Raw genomic sequence first — 13,781 nt, forward strand, 5'->3', positions numbered from 1 at the left:
AGAAAGAACAAAAACTCTTAATATTTATGCCAAGTAATAAAAAAGTATTTGACAGAAATGATACAGATACTGACGCTTCATCCTATTAGCTGTGGTAGGCTCAAGAATTGATATATCGGTAATTACAAAATATTCTGGAAAAATGAAAAGTATTCTCAAATAAGAGGAATAATCTGAAAGAACTACAAATTACCTGTAGAGTACAATTCATCATCCTTATTATGTAGTCAAACTGTTGATGGTCTAATATTGCCCGGTTTTGCTGGACATGCAAACCCAATTCATCAGTGAGACACTGTCTTGCTGCCTTTCCTTTAAGGGCTCTGAGTGCAGCAGGAAGGGTCTGAGGACAAGAGAGGTACAAATGACCAAATGGTACCACTGGGGGAAACAACAACTTTCAAACAATCATCCTGAAAATTCAAATGCATCCTATAATTTATTTAACATAGTTATTAGTAAAATTAAACTCCTAGGGAATAGGTGATTTATTATTAAGACCAATTATAAAATAGATTTGTGGTTATTTTTATATGTAAACCAGCAAGAAATATAAGATAATTATGTGATAAATTGAAAAACATTTAATTTCACTTTTTTTCTTCAACTTAACAAAACTTTGGTTACCAAACTGACTGTTGCTTCAGATCATGCGTCAAAGCCATAGATACGTAAGACACCTTTCTATAACTAGTATATTTTCCATGGCAAGAACAGAAAGAAAAATTAAAACAATAAGAAATACAAGTGATTTCATACTTTTAAACTGGTTGGCTGCTTAATCACTATTCAGCTTTAAATTATGACTGAAAAGTTCTACAATCTCATTTAAATATCATAAAAAAGGAAAGAAAAAGGACTCGGAGTTGCAAAAACAGATATCTCTAGGTGTATGCATTAAAACTCTTTTCGCTTTACAACAGGCACATCCATAAAGACACCTCCTTCAGTTCACCATGTAGGACTTAGTTAATTTACTTCACATATAATAATAATAAGCTTATTTAGCTAAAAAATCAGAACAAAGGAGAAAATAAGAAGTAGGAGGGCATGATATCACTAAAGGCGGGTATAAGAAATAGGATGTGAAAGTTGAAAGCAAAAGAAGTGAAAGACTCCAACTATAAGAAAACATAGAAACCAAAAAGCACAAAATGTAAAGAGCACTGGGTCAGTTAGTGTAAAGGTAAACATTTCTACATGCTTTAACCAACCCCTGAAAATAGATATTCAGAACTATGACAATGAGTCAGTAAGAAAGGGTTACATTATGTTCAGCATGTTTCATTGAAGAAGGCAAGAAAACATGCTCTAAGGAGGCACATTTAAGTTCAATACTATAGTTCCTATAATCCATTACATATTCTAACTAGATTCTTTGCAATACATAAAATTATATTAAAATGTTAAGTTTTGGCCAAGCATGTTGGCTCATACATGTAATCCCAGCACTTTGGGAGGCTGAGGCGGCTGGATCACTTGAGGGCAGGAGTTCAAGACCAGTCTGGCCAACATGGTGAAACCCCATCTCTACTAAAAATACAAAAATGAGACGGGCGCAGTGGTGCGTGCCTGTAGTCCCAGCTACTTGGGAGGCTGAGGCAGGAGAATTGCTTGAACTTGGGAGGTAGAGGCTGCAGTGAGCCAAGATCATGTCACTGTACTCCAGCCTGGGTGACAAAGCAAGACTCTGGCTCCAAAAATAAAAATAAAATAAATAAAATGTTAAGTTTCTAAGTAATATGCCAAAATAGTGTTTTGTGAACAATGTTTAAAAGTTTGACAGAAAAAATTACTATGAATATATTTCTGGTGGTCATATAATTAAGCTTGGCCCAACGGCTTTAAATCTTAGACACTATTCATTTAAAATGATCCAAACAATGAGAGGATACTTTATTAGGAAAAGGGATAGAATTAAAGAAGAGAGAAGCTGGTAACCTCGGCACGTAAATCTGAAAGGGAAATGATAAATGCTTACTTGGGAAAGATGACATTTTATTACCTTTTCAGTTTCCAAAATTTTATTTTCAAATATGAATGAAATACAGTTTCTGACAACTTCTAGTCTTTGTGCACTGTTGAAAACTGTCGTCACCTTGTCCATTATCGAAACTAGTAAAAGAATATAAAGAAAGCACAAATAAATTAAACTTCTTTGGTAATTACAAAAGCAAAGAGACTATTACTTTAAGACTGTAGGTTGGGCGTGGAGGCTCACGCCCGTAATCCCAGCAATTTGGGAGGCTGAGGTGGGATGATCCCTTGAGCCCAGAGGTTTGAGACAAGCCTGGGCAACATAGCAAGACCCTTGTCTACACAAAAATTAGCCGGGCATGGTGTCTTGCACTGTAATCCCAGTGACTTTGGAGGCTGAGGTTGGAGGATCACTTGAGCCCAGGAGTCCAAGGCTGCGGTGAGCTAGGACAGCACTACTGAACTGCAGCTGGGTGACAGAGTGAGACCACATCTCTTATTAGAAAACAAACAAAAACTGTTGATATGACCTACACCTTATTTTTTCCCTTATTACAGAGCACTGAAAGTATTCAATATCATTATTTTGATTACATGTTCCAGTGTTGAAGTATTAGGCTAGCTGATTAATAATTTCACAGGATAGATTCTAATGAGACACTTAACTTTTACGCAAACTAATTCACATTGCAAAGTAAAATTATATTAAACAAAGGCAAACATCTATTTTAAACTTTGTTTACAACTAGTAATATTGTTAATATTTCTAAGATATTACCAAAGAAAAACTACATTCCACAAAATATTAGATATTACACATTTGGGTAGAGGGGACTTGAAAGAAAGTAGTGCAAACAAAGAGAAACGATCATGATCAATGAACTGTTATACTGGCTTAGGAAAGTCACTTTTTAGTCATGCAAACCTAGCACCTTTCACCTTTTACCATAGGGTTAGAAAATTCTAGCGTATTACCTAGGATACTAAGCTAGTTACCTAAATAAATTTAACTTATTAAAATAATATTAGAAGGATATAGATGGAAGTAGTATTTATATAAAATTTATACTTTCACAAAGAACTACACTATGCCATTTGTTTAAATGAGGTAGTATCAATCGTTTTTTTGTGTATAAATTTAAGGGGTACAAGTGCAGCCTTGTCACATGGACATACTGCATAGTGGTGAAGTCTGGGCTTTTAGTGTATCCATCAACCAAAATGATGTATATTGTAGCCATTAAGTAATTTCTCATCCCTCACTCCCTTCCCACCCTCCCAGCCTTCTGAGTCACCAGCGTCTTATTATTCCACACTTGATGTCCATGTGTACACATTATTTAGCTCCCATTTATAAGTGAGAATAGTATCAATGGTTCTCAAGCCAAAAAGACTACTTATATTTTATGGCTACTCTTTGGATTCTAAAGGCACAATCCCTTCACCTTCTCCCATACCTAAGAAGAAAGACTATCATATTTTACTCATTAGTATTCCTTTCATCTCATCAATACAAAACCTATATTCGTCAAATAATGTTTTGAACTTTTTTTTTTTTTTGAGACGGAGTTTCACTCTTATTGCCCAGGCTGGAGTGCAATGGCGCGATCTCGGCTGCCTCCCAGGTTCAAGTGATTCTCCTGCCTCAGCCTTACAAGTAGATGGGATTACAGGCATGTGCCACCACACCCGGCTAATTTCGTATTTTTAGTAGAGACAGCGTTTCTCTATGTTGCTCAGGCTGGTCTTGAACTCCCGACCTCAGGTGATACGCCCACCTCGGCCTCCCAAAGTGCTGGGAGTACAGGTATGAGCCACCGCGCCCAGCCTTAAACTTTTTAATAAAACTAATTATATGCTCACAATAAGCTGCAAACGTAATACAAAGAAGATCTTTGTACTCATCACCCAGCTTCCCCCTATGGTGACATCTTTCATAATTATGCTTTATTAGGATCAGGAACACAACTGGCATAATACAATGAATGAGACTATAGACCTTACTTGAATTTTACCAGTTTTCTTCAAATCGTTTTTAATCATGTGACATTAATTTCCTGGTTAAACTGATTATTTCACGTGACTTTTCTCTCTGAAATGCTCATTCATAATTGTGGGCTCTGGTGCTTTCCACACACATAGGTTGGTGGCATTAACTGAAAATCTATCTATATTAGAATAGAAAACTTACAATCTCCAATTAATAACACACTTTATTGAGAGAGCAACGTGTTTATGTTTATAAACTTTTAATTCTAAAATATCTTTAGCAGTATTTTAAATTTTCTTTAGGCTGAGTTATTAGAAAAAAACATATTTTCTTTTTCTTTTTCTTTTTTTTTTGTGAGACAGAGTCTTGCTCTGTCACCAAGGCTGGAGTACAGTGGCGCGATCTTGGCTCACTGCAACCTCTGCCTCCTGGGTTCAAGTGATTCTCCTCCTGCCTTAGCCTCCCAATTAGCTGGGACTACAGGTGCATACCACCACGCCTAATTTTTTGTATTTTTAGTAGAGATGGAGTTTCACCGTGTTGGCCAGGCTGGTCTTGAACTCCTGACCTCAAGTGATCCGCCCACCTTGGCTTCCCAAAGTGCTGGGATTATGGGTGTGAGCTACCACGCCCAGCCAGAAAACATATTTTCTTGTAATAAATATGTTTACTATCTGGAATTTTTTTCCTTTGGAGAATCCAACCTAATTCACATTTTATACATGCATCTAATTAACCAACTTCAAAATATATCAAGAAAAACAGGAAAAACTGAAAAATAGGGAATTCTGCTATTATAATGGGAGACTTTAATATTTCTTCCTCAATAGCTGAAAAAAAGACAAAAGTTAGTAAAGGAAGACAACTCACAGAATGGGGAAAAATTTGCAAATAATATATCTGGTAGGGGACTTATATATAGAATATATAGAGTATGCTTACAACTCAATAATAAAAAGGCAAATAGCCCAATTTCAAAATGGGCAAAGAGACAGTGAAATGACCAATAGCACATGAAAAAATGTTCAGTATCAGTGGCTGAAATTAGAACGAAAGAAATCTAAAATGGCACGACTGCTTTGGAAAATGGTTTGGCAGCTCCTCAAAACATTAAACATAGAATTACCATATGACCCAGCAATTCCAATCCTAAGTATACATCCAAGAGAACTGAAAATATATCTACACAAAATCTTGCACATAAATGTTCACAGCAGCATTATTCATAATAGCCAAAATGTAGAACCAACTCAAATATCCATCAACTGATGGATAAATAACCAATGTGATACATATCCAAACAACAGAGTATTATTCAGACATTTAAAAATAAATGAGGCCTGGCACAGTGGCTCACGCCTGTAATCCCAGCACTTTGGGAGGCCGAGGCGGGCAGATCACGAGGTCAGGAGGTCAAGACCATCCTGGCTAACACAGTGAAACCCCATCTCTACTAAAAATACAAAAAAATTAGCCGGGCCTGGTGGCGGGCGCCTGTAGTCCCAGCTACTCGGGAGGCTGAGGCAGGAGAATGGTGTGAGCCCGGGAGGCGGAGCTTGCAGTGAGCCGAGATTGCTCCACTGCACTCCAGCCTGGGCGACAGAGCGAGACTCTGTCTCAACAACAACAAAAAAAGAAACGAAATACTGATACATGCTACAACGTAGATGGAAGCCAGTCATAAAAGATTACATTTTGTATAATTTTGTATAATTCTATTTATATAAAATGTCCAGAATAGGTAAAGCTATGAAGACAGAAAGTAGATTACTGTATAAGGCTGGGGAGAAGGTAGTTTGGGGAGGAAATAGGGAGTGACTGCTAATAGGTGTGAGGTTTCTATTTAGGTTATAAAAACATTCTTGCCGGGTGCAGTGGCTCACGCCTGTAATCCCAACACTTTGGGAGGCCAAGGTCAGCGGATCACCTGAGGTCGGGAGTTCGAGACCAGCCTGACTAACATGGAGAAACTCTGTCTCTACTAAAAATACAAAATTAGCTGGGCGAGGTGGCACATGCCTGTAATCCCAGCTACTCAGGAGGTTGAGGCAAGAGAATTGCTCGAACCCAGGAGGCAGAAGTTATGGTGAGCCGAGATCACACCATTGTACTCCAGCCTGGGCAACAAGAGTGAAACTCCATCTCTCTCTCTCTCTCTCTCTCTCTCTCTCTCTCTCTCTCTCTCATATATATATATATATATATACATATTCTCAAATTAAATAGTAATAATGGTTGAATGAGTCTGTAAATATACTAAAAATCATGGGATCGCACATTTTACATTGGCGAATTTACAGTATGTAACATATCTCAATAAAGCTGTTATTAAAAAAAGAAAAGATTCTATAGTGGCAGTGGTTGGGTTATGATTACCCTTTTTGGGAGGCAGTGAATGAAACAGTTTCTGAGTATTGATAATGCTCTGATTCTAGCTACAGGAGTTTGTTCACTTTGTGAAAATTCATCAAATTGCACACTTTTCCTTTTTGGGTCTTACATCCTTATAAACAGTTTACTTTTAAAACAGACAGACAAATACATACCAACAGGTGGACCTGCTGGCACAACACATTTCTTTTCTATTCGTGTGGCAGGAGGTGCATTCTGGTTCTTAGCAACATTTTCCTGTATTAATTCCTGAACCCGGGCTTCATTAATCTTTGGGAAAGGAAGAATATGAACTCGCAAATGGGATCCTTCTGTTGGCCGTGGAACTTTCTGGAATGCCATATGAGGATTTGGATTCTCCTGTAATATCAGACATAGGTAAAATTACTCCAAGTTAAAATAACAATGGCAGATCACCAGGAAGGGAGTGGGAGCTTACAGGGACACGAGCTGGGTGGTTATACATACATTCATATATACGCCATAAAACATGAAGTACCAAAATCTTACTTCTTCTTACATGCTCTATCAGCAGCATCTGATAAAGCTTGGCATCTGTCTTCCTCTTCCATGAACACTTTCTTTACTTGGTTTCTAGGTCTTCTTGCTACATCTTTGTCTATTTCTCATCTCCCTAATCTCTTAACAATGTGAATATCTCAGGGCTCAGTCCTTGGGTCTTTTTTTCTATTAACATTCATTCCTTGGTGATCACTTCCAGTCTCCTATCTTTAAACCATAAAAATACCAATAATTCACAAGTTTTTTTCTTTAAACAAGCTTTCTCCTAAACCCCATACCCACATGTTTAACTCTCTATACAATATTTTCACTTGGATTTTTAAAAAAATTCTAAACCTATGTCCAGAATGCAGCTCTTAATCTTCACCCACCTCTATCCCTGCTTTCTTCAGTCTTCCTCACATCAGTAAATGGCACATTTATTTTTTCCAATCATTTAGACAAAAAGCTTAGAGTTATCTTTAATGCCATTCTCTAACACCCAACTATCCATTCCTCTGCAGATCTTGTGGACTTTACCTTTAAAATGTTTACAACTTGGCCAGTTTCACAACACTTTGGTTCAAGTCAACACCTCACGTTACAGCAGTACAACAGTCTCCTAGTCTCCCTGCTTCCACCTGTACTCCTTCATTCAACACTGCAGACTATATGATCTAGTTAAGAGTATGTCAGTTCATCACATAACCGTTCTGTTCATTCCAATGGCTTGTCATCTCACTCACAATAAAACCCAAAGTTCTTAAAACAACTTACAACACCCTACAAGATCTGGCCTTTCTATATGATGTGTCCTGCCATGATTTCTTTCATTTTTTTCTGCTCTAGACACACAGAACTTCTTGTTCCTGACTCAAAGCCTTTGCACTTAACTGTTCTCTCTGCCTGGAATGCCTGTGCCCCATGAATCTGTACAGCATCCTCCTTCCTTTCTTGCATTTCTTAGCTCAAAAGCCACCTTTCCCGATCACCTTATCTAAAATTATACTCTCTTCCCCAACACACTCCCTATCCCTGTTATATTTTTCTCTATATCACTTATCACTCTCTCACATACTTTACATTTTATTTAACTTGTTTATTGTCTATCCTTCTCTCCATAAAATAAAGCTCCATGAGAGTAGATGTATACCTACTGCGTCTAGAAACTGCCTGGCACTCTAAAGCTCTTCCCACTGCATCCTAATGAGGGGGACACAATGCTGAACACACATAAGGATTGCAAGAATTGAATTAAATGTGTCAGCTAATATTTTTGTAGACTCTTTGGGTTGGCATGAACTTTTCAGTCATCTGGTTAAGCAGGATTAGATCTCAAAAACACTCCAGGTAGAATGGAATCCATTCTTTTATAAAGTTCTCTAGGGAAGGCTGCTTTACAACTATTCTTGACCAATTCTAACACTTATTCTTTGCGACCAGAAAATTCCTTATTCCCACTGAACCTATGTTATTGATGCTGTAGATTAAACTCAATACTATCCCATATATCCTTTTTTTTTTTTTTTTTTTTTTTTTTTAGACGCAGTCTTGCTCTGTCGCCCAGGCTGGGGTGCAGTGGCGTGAGCTTGGCTCACTGCAAGCTCCACCTCCCGGGTTCACGCCATTCTCCTGCCTCAGCCTCCCGAGGAGCCGGGACAACAGGCGCCTGCCATCGCGCCCGGCTAATTTTTTGTATTTTTAGTAGAGACGGGGTTTCACTGTGTTAGCCAGGATGGTCTTGATCTCCTGACCTCGTGATCCGCCCACCTCAGCCTCCCATACATCCTCTTGACAGTTAAAATGGCCAACTGCCATCACTTCTTAGGGCTGCTCCCCACAATTCTTTTTGGTTATATGGCCCAGACCTAGATAAAGAAAATGTTGGGCTAAGGCAGATGATATAGCTAGTATGTCTCAGCAATATAATAGAAACACACTGCTTCCTCCCACTGCCGTAAGTGTCAAAACACATGGGTTCCAGTTCTTGCTCTAGTCCTTATTATGTGATGCAGGGAAAACAACTTTGCCTAAGTTATATAATTAAGCTTATCTTATATAAGGCTCCTCAGAAGGTGAAATCAGATTTAAAATCTGTTCTTGCCAAAGCAGCTCTCATACATGCTCTGTATTTCCCCCCATATCTAGCAAAGACAGGGAAAAATAAGTAAGTAAATCCTTAGTCCAACTCTTAGTAATCACTCTTTCTAAACCAAATGTTGAAAAACTGTTTTACAATTCTGTCTGGACTTAACACCAATGTCACTGGCCTGTAGTGTCTAAAACTGCCCTTTTCAAAAAGTAGTGTTTTTGTTCTTCTCTGTTCTTTAGGCATGACTCTTACTCATATACTGTCTTCCCAAAAATAATAAGTATCAATTCTCTAAAACATATTGGATAGGTATCTTTTTTTCAGGCTGGCCAGGTAATTCATGTGGATCTTGAGGTCTGAATTATTTAAAGTTTATTCATTACTTTGGTTTCTATCTATACTTTCTTTATAATAAAAATTAAAACTCTAAATATATTTCTCATGAAGTAAATATTTATAATAAAATTTAAAACTTGGAAAAATAAAAGTAGAAATAATCTTAGTAACACAAGTATTTTTTCTAGTTATATATATATTTTTTTCTCTATTGTTATATTATCTGTCTTCCGTCTTTTTCCAAAAATGACTTGGGGTGGTTTAGAAAAAGCAGGATGCATTGGCCAGGCACAGTGTCTTATGCTTATGTAATCTCAGCACTTTGGGAGTTCGGAGTGGGCAGACCACTTTAGTCCAGGAGTACAAGACCAGTCTGAGCAACACAGTGAGACCCCATTTCTACAAAAAAATAAAAAATTAGCCAGGCATGGTGGTGCCTGCCCATAGTCCCAGCTACTCAGGGGACTGAGGGAGGAGGATAGTTTAAGCCTGGGAGATGGAGGCTGTGGTGAGCTGTGATTGCACCACCACACTCCAGCCTGGGTGACAGAGTGAGACCTTGTCTCAAGAAAGGAAAAAAAAAAAGAAAAAGAAGGATGCACATATCACTTCTAGTCAAAATCTCTAAAGAGTTGGTCCTATAATTTGGTAAGTTCATCCTAAACTTCATAGGGACATACAAAGACCAAAAATAGTCAAGGAAATTCTGAAGAAGAGTTAAGTGGGAGAGTTAAGATTTCCAGATATCAAAACTTACATAAACCTTTAATAATTAATACAGTACAACAACTGTTATTAGTGAAGGGTTAAAAGGATGAATGGAATAGAACAGAGAGCCCCAAAACAGGACTATGTGAGAAAATATGATAGAGATAGGTGGCATGACAATTCAGGGGGAAAGGTTAGACAATTCAATGAGAGGTAGTATAACAAAGTATTTTTAGTTCATGATCTCTGATTTCAGAATGCCTCGTTTCAAACTCTAGCTTGGCCACTTACTAGTAGTGTGACCTGGTGCAGTGTCAATTCACTTACCCCTTGTGTTGTAGTTTTCACATCTGTAAGGAAGATAATAATATAGTACCTACTTCATAAGGTTCTTATGAGTATTGAATGAGCTGTTACAGTAAAGCTGTTAGAACACACAAACACACACACACACACCACCCCAGAATGAATCTAAAGGCTGTTTTCCAAAAACTTTGGCTACATTCATTTAAAAAATATTTATTCTCTTATTCTCTGCATATTCTATGGCATGGTACCATGCTTCTATAACTAAAGCCATCTCTTTCTCCCAAGATTTCCAACACATTACCAACTACTTATATTTTAGTAATTATAGTAGTAGTATCCAATATGTTTTTTGTTTGTTTGTTTGTTTTTGAGACAGAGTTTCACTTTGTTGTCCAGGCTGGGGTGCAGTGGCGCGATCTCTGCTCGCTGCAACCTCTGCCTCCCGGGTTCAATTGATTCTTCTGCCTCAGCCTCCCAAGTAGCTGGGATTACAGGTGTGCACCACCACGCCTGGCTAATTCTTTTGTATTTTTAGTAAAGACGGGGTTTCATTATGTTGTTCAGGCTGGTCTCAAACTTCTGACCTCGTGATCCACCAGCCTCAGCCTCCCAAAGCACTGGGATTACAGGCGTAAGCCACCACGCCCAGCCCTCCAATAAGTTTTAAATAGAAAGCATTTATGTAAAAAAGGTGTTGCTATAAGTTATTAACAGTCTTCCCAGAAGCAATTAGAAATATTGTAAACCAAATCCATACACAATTTAGAATTACAAGCATTTAAAAGATCATGTTAAAACAAAGTTCAAAGTTGAATATCTGTAGTTGTATAGATATTCTACACCAAAATGCAGATTAGGGATTTTGTTAAATTATGATATATTTAGCTGTGTTTAGAAGATTCGAAAAAGACTTATGCCCCAGAATACAGTAATATTTGGTTTTCTGGCTCCTGAGTCTGTATACTGCTGCCCTCTAACGGGCAGCATGATAAATGTAAAGGACCGCATTTGCTACCTTGAACCTAACTTGGTCACGAAATGACTTTTGAGAAGACAATAGCAATGAGAGGAGGTTTAGGGTAGGGCTCACTGTATTCTGAATATACTTAAAAACATCTGCTTTTACTTGTAACACAAAATGTGTTTGGACTGGTCCCTTGAACATCACCAAGCTCATTAAAAGCTACAGCCCAATTTTGTGTTGAATCTCCTTGTTGAAATAAGGAAATCCGTTATTTTCCGACAGCACAAAGCAGCAGCCAAATTTTCATCTTTGATTCCAGAGAAATGCAAATATAAAGTAATAAACAAGGGCTAGACAACTAAACACTTACAGTGAACCTGGCAACATTTTTTTCCAAAGTAACCAAAATAAACTACTGAAAAGAGTTTGGCAGAATGCACTGTCTTTTACATTTTGAATTTGGATAATGATTTTCAAGGAATGGTCTCTATAATCCTGCTTTAAGAGTATACTTTAGTAATTCGAGGTAGAATGATTTTTCTCAGACATGAAAAAGTGACATGTACACACATCATCTGGTCTGCAGCACTCCTCCCCCCTGCAGCACGCCCAGCTACCCCCAGCTTTGGTAGGCTAAGTGAGAATATGCCTAGGGATTACAGAATACAAGGCTTGAAACTAATTTCAAATAAAAGCAAAGCAAGGCACAACAAAAGCCCCAAACCCCAATGGAAATTCAAAGTGGGCAATAGCCACCTTGGGAAAAAGAAAATTTTTCCTATCTCAGCACTGAAAGACAAATCAATATGATATTGTTAGAGCTTATCAAGCTTCCCAGATTAATTCAAGTATTTGAAATTATTTAAAGTGCACAAATTATACTTAGAGCTATGTGGGATAGCAAGTGACACAAATTTTTTTTCTAATACAGTTGATGGCAATACTGTCACTGGAGTAAATTGTTAAACATTGTCAAAACGTAACTGGACTCTTTAGAGTTGCCTGGTAGTGTACATGACATTGATGGAATGACTCATCCTCAATTTTCCAACTTCATAGGACTTTCAAGGATCACATCCTTGTGAGATGACTGAGACATTCAACTGAATGTCTTATCCTTAATACAAGTAGACGACTTTAATATTTGATATGCTGGTTGCCCTAATTCAGGGTTTCTCAACCTATGCACTAATTGACATTTGGGCTTGATAATTATTTGCGATAAAGAGTAGGTGTCTTGTGTATTGTAAGATGTTTAGAAGTATCTTTGGCCTTTATCCACTAGATGACAGTAGCACAGTCCCTCCAACTGTGACCACCAAAAATGTCTCCAGACCAATTTCATGAAGTAGGGTGGGAGGGTTGCTCCTGTTGAGAACCACTGCTCTAATTCATGACTCCAGATAGAGATTTCCTATTCTAAGACAAGTACTCTTGTCACAAGTACGAAGGCAACATACAGTGACCAGCTAACAGTCCTATACTCTCACTCACCTGCTGAAATACAAATTAGAATCACAATGAGATACCACCACATACCTATTGGAAAGGCTAAAACAAGACCCTCCCCCAACACCGCCCCCCCCCCCCCCCCGCCAAAAAAAAAGAAAAGAAAGAAACCAGCCGGGTGCAGTAGCTCATGCCTATAATTCCAGCATTTTGCGAGGCCGAGGTGGGTGGCTCACGGGAGTTCGAGACCAGCCTGATCAACACGGAGAAACCCCACCTCTACTAAAAATATAAAATTAGCCAGGTGTGGTGGTGTATGCCTATAATCCCAGCTACTTGGGAGGCTGAGGCAGGAGAATCGCTTGAACCCAGGAGGCAGAGGTTGTGGTGAGTCGAGATTGTGCCATGGCACTCCAGTCTGGGCAACAACAGCGAAACTCTGACTCAAAAAAAAAAAAAAAAAAAAGAAACCAACTGACAATACCAAGTGTTAGTAAAGATGTGGCGCAAATGGAATGCTAATATACTGCTGGTGAAAATGCAAAATAACTTAGACACTTGAGAAAACAGTTTGGCAGTTTCCCATACAGTTAAATATTGTATTACCATATATTCCAGCCTCCCACTCCTAGGTATTCATACAAGAGAAATGAAAACTTATATTTATACAAAAACTTATGCAAATGTTTGGGGTGGTTTTATTCATTATTGCTAAAATTGTCTTTCAGTGGTCAACAGGTAAATAAAACTTTAGTCCATCCATAAAGTGGATTACCACTCAGAAAAAGGAATAAACAACTGTGTGAAGCAACATGATTGAATCTGAAATGCACTGTGCTAAGTGAATGAAGCTAAACTCAAAAAACTACATAATGCCATTATGGAAAAGGCAAAACTATACAGACAAAAAAATTGATCAGTGATTGCCAAGTGTTTGAGGTGGTGGGAAGATGTGACTATAAAGGAGCATTAAGGAACTTTGGGGGGTGATAGAAATACTCTACTTACTTATTGTGATGCTAGTGGTTGTATGACTTCATGCATTTGTCAAAACTCATAACTGT

General features: G+C 38.0%; 1 protein-coding gene across 6 annotated transcripts in view; it reads right to left on the reverse strand.

Annotated features, from left to right (window-relative positions):
* Positions 1–13,781, reverse strand: part of SBF2 (SET binding factor 2) — a 531,976-nt gene that overhangs the window by 196,556 nt on the left and 321,639 nt on the right. For all 6 annotated transcript variants that reach the window (XM_063710649.1, XM_063710648.1, XM_063710650.1 and 3 more), the window contains 3 exons: positions 6,514–6,718; positions 2,006–2,115; positions 194–343 (listed from right to left, as the gene is read on the reverse strand). In XM_063710649.1, coding sequence (XP_063566719.1) covers positions 194–343; positions 2,006–2,115; positions 6,514–6,718 — 465 coding nt within the window. The remainder of the gene's footprint in view (positions 1–193; positions 344–2,005; positions 2,116–6,513; positions 6,719–13,781) is intronic.

The sequence above is a fragment of the Gorilla gorilla genome, chromosome 9 (assembly GCF_029281585.2).
Source record: "Gorilla gorilla gorilla isolate KB3781 chromosome 9, NHGRI_mGorGor1-v2.1_pri, whole genome shotgun sequence".
NCBI lineage: Eukaryota > Metazoa > Chordata > Mammalia > Primates > Hominidae > Gorilla > Gorilla gorilla.